This window comes from Mesitornis unicolor, unplaced genomic scaffold (assembly GCF_000695765.1).
Source record: "Mesitornis unicolor isolate BGI_N332 unplaced genomic scaffold, ASM69576v1 scaffold22137, whole genome shotgun sequence".
In the NCBI taxonomy this organism is placed as follows: domain Eukaryota; kingdom Metazoa; phylum Chordata; class Aves; order Mesitornithiformes; family Mesitornithidae; genus Mesitornis; species Mesitornis unicolor.
In genome coordinates this window covers 1-3,703 of record NW_010196063.1, presented here as the reverse complement: position 1 = coordinate 3,703, position 3,703 = coordinate 1, and the positions used below count along the sequence as shown (strand labels likewise).

At 45.6% G+C, this 3,703-nt stretch overlaps 1 protein-coding gene across 1 annotated transcript in view; it reads right to left on the bottom strand.

The window, feature by feature from the left end:
* The window catches only part of LPCAT3 (lysophosphatidylcholine acyltransferase 3), a 14,167-nt gene extending 10,779 nt beyond the window's left edge, over positions 1–3,388 (bottom strand). Inside the window, 1 exon segment of the mRNA XM_010188347.1 lies at positions 3,248–3,388. Coding sequence (XP_010186649.1) covers positions 3,248–3,388 — 141 coding nt within the window.
* Between the last annotated feature and the right edge of the window lie 315 nt (positions 3,389–3,703).

Sequence of the window (3,703 nt, the reverse complement as noted above, 5' to 3'; positions counted from 1 at the left end):
CAGGATTGCGTTAATTTCTGCAGGTCACTGCTCCCTCTGTAGATGAGGGAACACTTCCCCAGTGCTTTTCCTGGCAGGTCTGGGCAGATCAGCAGGGTCCATTCTGGCTCAGGGCTCTAAGCAGTATGTTGGCCCCTCTCCATATAATGCAGCAGAACATGCCAGGTAGCTTGCAAGCCTCCGTGTTACAGAACAGTATGGCCACAGAAACATCTTTAATTTTTTGGGACCCTACATCCACACAAGCAATAAGATCAAGCTAAAGTTTTAAATACACAGTGCCATGAGGCCTTCTGCATCCTGGCATACACTCTGAGCGGTGACAGCAGGAGAGAAATCTGTCTCCTCTCATGGGAGGACAAGAGCAGCAGCACAGAAACCCTCTTCTCTCCTTGGCACTGCTGGAGGGGCCTCCTCCCCTTCTCCTTCGAGGGGCGAGGACAGCATCGGTTCAGGCTGCTCACTCTGCCAAACAGAAAATAGCCCTGTAGGTATGGAACTGAGATCATGGTGTCTTCCGTGCTGACCTAAAGACAGCATTTTCCCTGGGGGAACATGGGGCTCTGGGCCTCCTGAAGAAGGCAAGGCAGAGTACCTCTCTCAAAAGACATTTTCATATGATTGACAGACATTAGTGTACCAGACACACCACAATTTCTTAAATGACAAGGTCCAGAGCCATGCTTCAGGTATTACCTCTGTTGATAACATTGCCAAATTGCAGCCTAATTTATTCAAAGGTCATTTATGCAGATTTTCACATATGGGAAGTCTGAAGTAAGTTTTTAATCTAGTACAACCTGAGTAAGGGACTCTATTCTACTTGTATGCTTTGCTTCAAAACTGCAGGATGTATAAGAGGTGTCTCTGATTTAAATATAAAGCTGTGACCAAAATCCCCACAACGCACTGAGCACTGTGCTGATACAATCATCACTTGTTCACTGAGAAAATGTGGTGCCCTTTAGGACTATTCCGACCTTTGTTCTTGGCTGCTCCTCCTTCCTCCTTTCTCCTTCTCTCGTTCTCTCCTGCACTTAATATTTTTTTTTTCAGTAGTGGCAGAACACTAACAGTTTTAAATGACCTCTTGGTTACTTCAGATCATGACTAAGTGAACACATACTCTGAAGCAAGAGAGCCCATTCAGGCTATTTTTTCAACAATAATTCAGCTTTCTCTGGAAATTAATGTAAGAACTCGCAAAGGCCTTTGTGATTCTTCCTCTTTTTCAGGCTATTTTTACCAGTTTCTGGTGATCTCCTGAACAGCGAAACCCTAGAAACGGTTGTCGCAGTACAGCTGCACAGTGTAGATGGTGAACTGCATTACAGAGGGAGAAATAAACAACAACTTTTAAATCCAGCTTTGGAACAGCGTACTGTGCTTCATCCTCATGGTCTTGCTCTGAAATAATTCAGCAGTATTAGCTGCAGCCAACAAAAATAATTTTCTTCCTGAGTTTATGCAAACACCTGAAATGGAGGAAGTGAAGGAAAAGGCACACTGTGCCTGCCCTAATGCCATTTCCAGCTTTTAGAAATGCCTTTTATTCACACCCCATGCCATCCTATGAAGTGGCCATCAGCACTAGCTGCATTACCAACAGGCTTACGACTTTCAGTCACATTAAAAGGATTGCAAGCTAAGCCGCAATTAAATGAACATTTCTTTTCATGTTAGTGCTGGGTTAAGGAACTCTTCTCACTGCACTCTCATGTTGCTCCGGAGTGGTGCTTGGCACTTCCTTTCAATGCAATGGTATAATGCTTCACTACCCACCCATTAAGCAGGAAAGCTGGAGTCAATCCCCTCTGCTCAAGTGGTTCAATCTACAATACATGACCTTCAAGAGTACCACACCAGGCGAGGCTGTTTTGCATGCCTTTAAGCCTTCCTTCTGAAGTTATGTATTTAATTAAGTTATGTATGCAATTAAGAGATACTGAGCGAGGGAGAAAGGACAAGGAAATGAGCAGCTCCAGCCTCCTGGTTTGGTACACATTTCAGGTATGCAAGGGAAAGACGCGAGTGGGTTCCCAGTCCCCATTTTAATACAAATGATAAAGATCCAGTAAGACTTTATGCAAAACAGACAGTGGCCTACATCAGGAAGGGACGCTGTGCCGTCTCAGTGTCAACACTGTACATGAAATGTTTGTAACGACACACACGGATCTTGGACTTAATGGATTTGCTGACTGCGGTGGCCAACTCTTCTTATCATTAAGAGGAAAGTTATCTGCTGTTCATTTCAAAGAATAAGTGCTCACTCATAGGACACCAAGCAGAAAAGAGCCTTCTAGAGGCATGTTCTAGCTTACTGTACATTCAAGGTGCATTCTGCAAAGGCATCACTCTACTGTAGGCGTCTGTCTCCACACGTGCTTTCTAACACCTTTTCTGCATCAGCACTTGTCAGACTAGTCCCTCGGTTGGTTCAGTTGACTAACCTGACAGTAAACTATCTGCTTTTTCCAGTTTAGGTTTTTGCCAGGCAAGTAAATCCAATCAGATTGTAATTAAAGTACCAGACAGACGTGAGAGAAAGGAAAGCAGGGCTTTTCCCATTCAGCTGTGAGGAGCTGCTAGATTAATTCATGCTTATGTGTGTGTCCTGGATATGCTTCCTATTACTTTTTTCTTTATAGAACAACTTTGGTTTAACTAACTTCCAAGTTAAGTTCAAAATGATAGTTCAATCCCCTATATCTACCCTTGACATGACGTACATCAGTTTGATCCAACACATTGTAAACTATATCAACCAGAAATAAGTCTGTTCCAGACCAGAGTTATGAAGTGACACTATTTTTCTTGCATCTCTTTTAAAAAAATATACTTTTAGTTACCCAAAGGAACTTTATTTTGACAGATCACACAGTAGCAGCTGTATCCCTTCAAATATACTTTTAGGTTCAGGGAAAAGCTTGTTTTTCCTGTCTGCTAAGTGACTACACCACCAAAAGCTTTCAAAACCCAAAGTTTTATTGGGGAAAGATTAATGCAGACAGCATGTATACATACACCTGAATTAATGTTTTAGGAGCTATAACCTCCCCTTCAACTGTTAGCCCACATCGTAATTCTAGTCCTGCCCTAACCGTTTTACATATGGCTTAGCTATCTCACATTCAGATAAGCACAAGCAGCGTGTGGTTTGCAACACGCTTCGCGTTGCAGGTGAAGCGCAGCACATCATCCCACATCTTCTGGCCACCCAGCTAGCAGGCTTTGCTCACCCTACCTGGCAGTCCCAGAGATGACACCCGGCACCCATATAGCTCCACGCTTGCTGCAGACACGAGTAATATCTCTTGGGAGAGAGCTCCCTGCGCTGGGTCGGGTAGGGTGACATCTCCGAGGGGTCGTGGAGATGCCGACACATACTCGAGTGGGAATTTGAAGCACACGACAACCAAGGACAGCGGAACAATCGCAAACGAAAAAGTTTTTGCGCCCAAAACGGTGCTCACAACACGGTCCAAAACGGAAGTCGTTTCGCAGGTCACCGAGGCAGGCTCTCCCCGCCCAGGACGCGGGGTGCCTGCATCCCTCCCGCAGGCAGCCTGCCAGGACCGCAGCCTCCCTCCTCTGCGAGGAAACCCACCGCCCCGCTCCGCAGCGGCTTCGCCTTCTCCACCAGGAGAGCCAGAAGGGTCTCCTCGGGCACCCACCCTGACAGCTGCTACCAGACACGTCC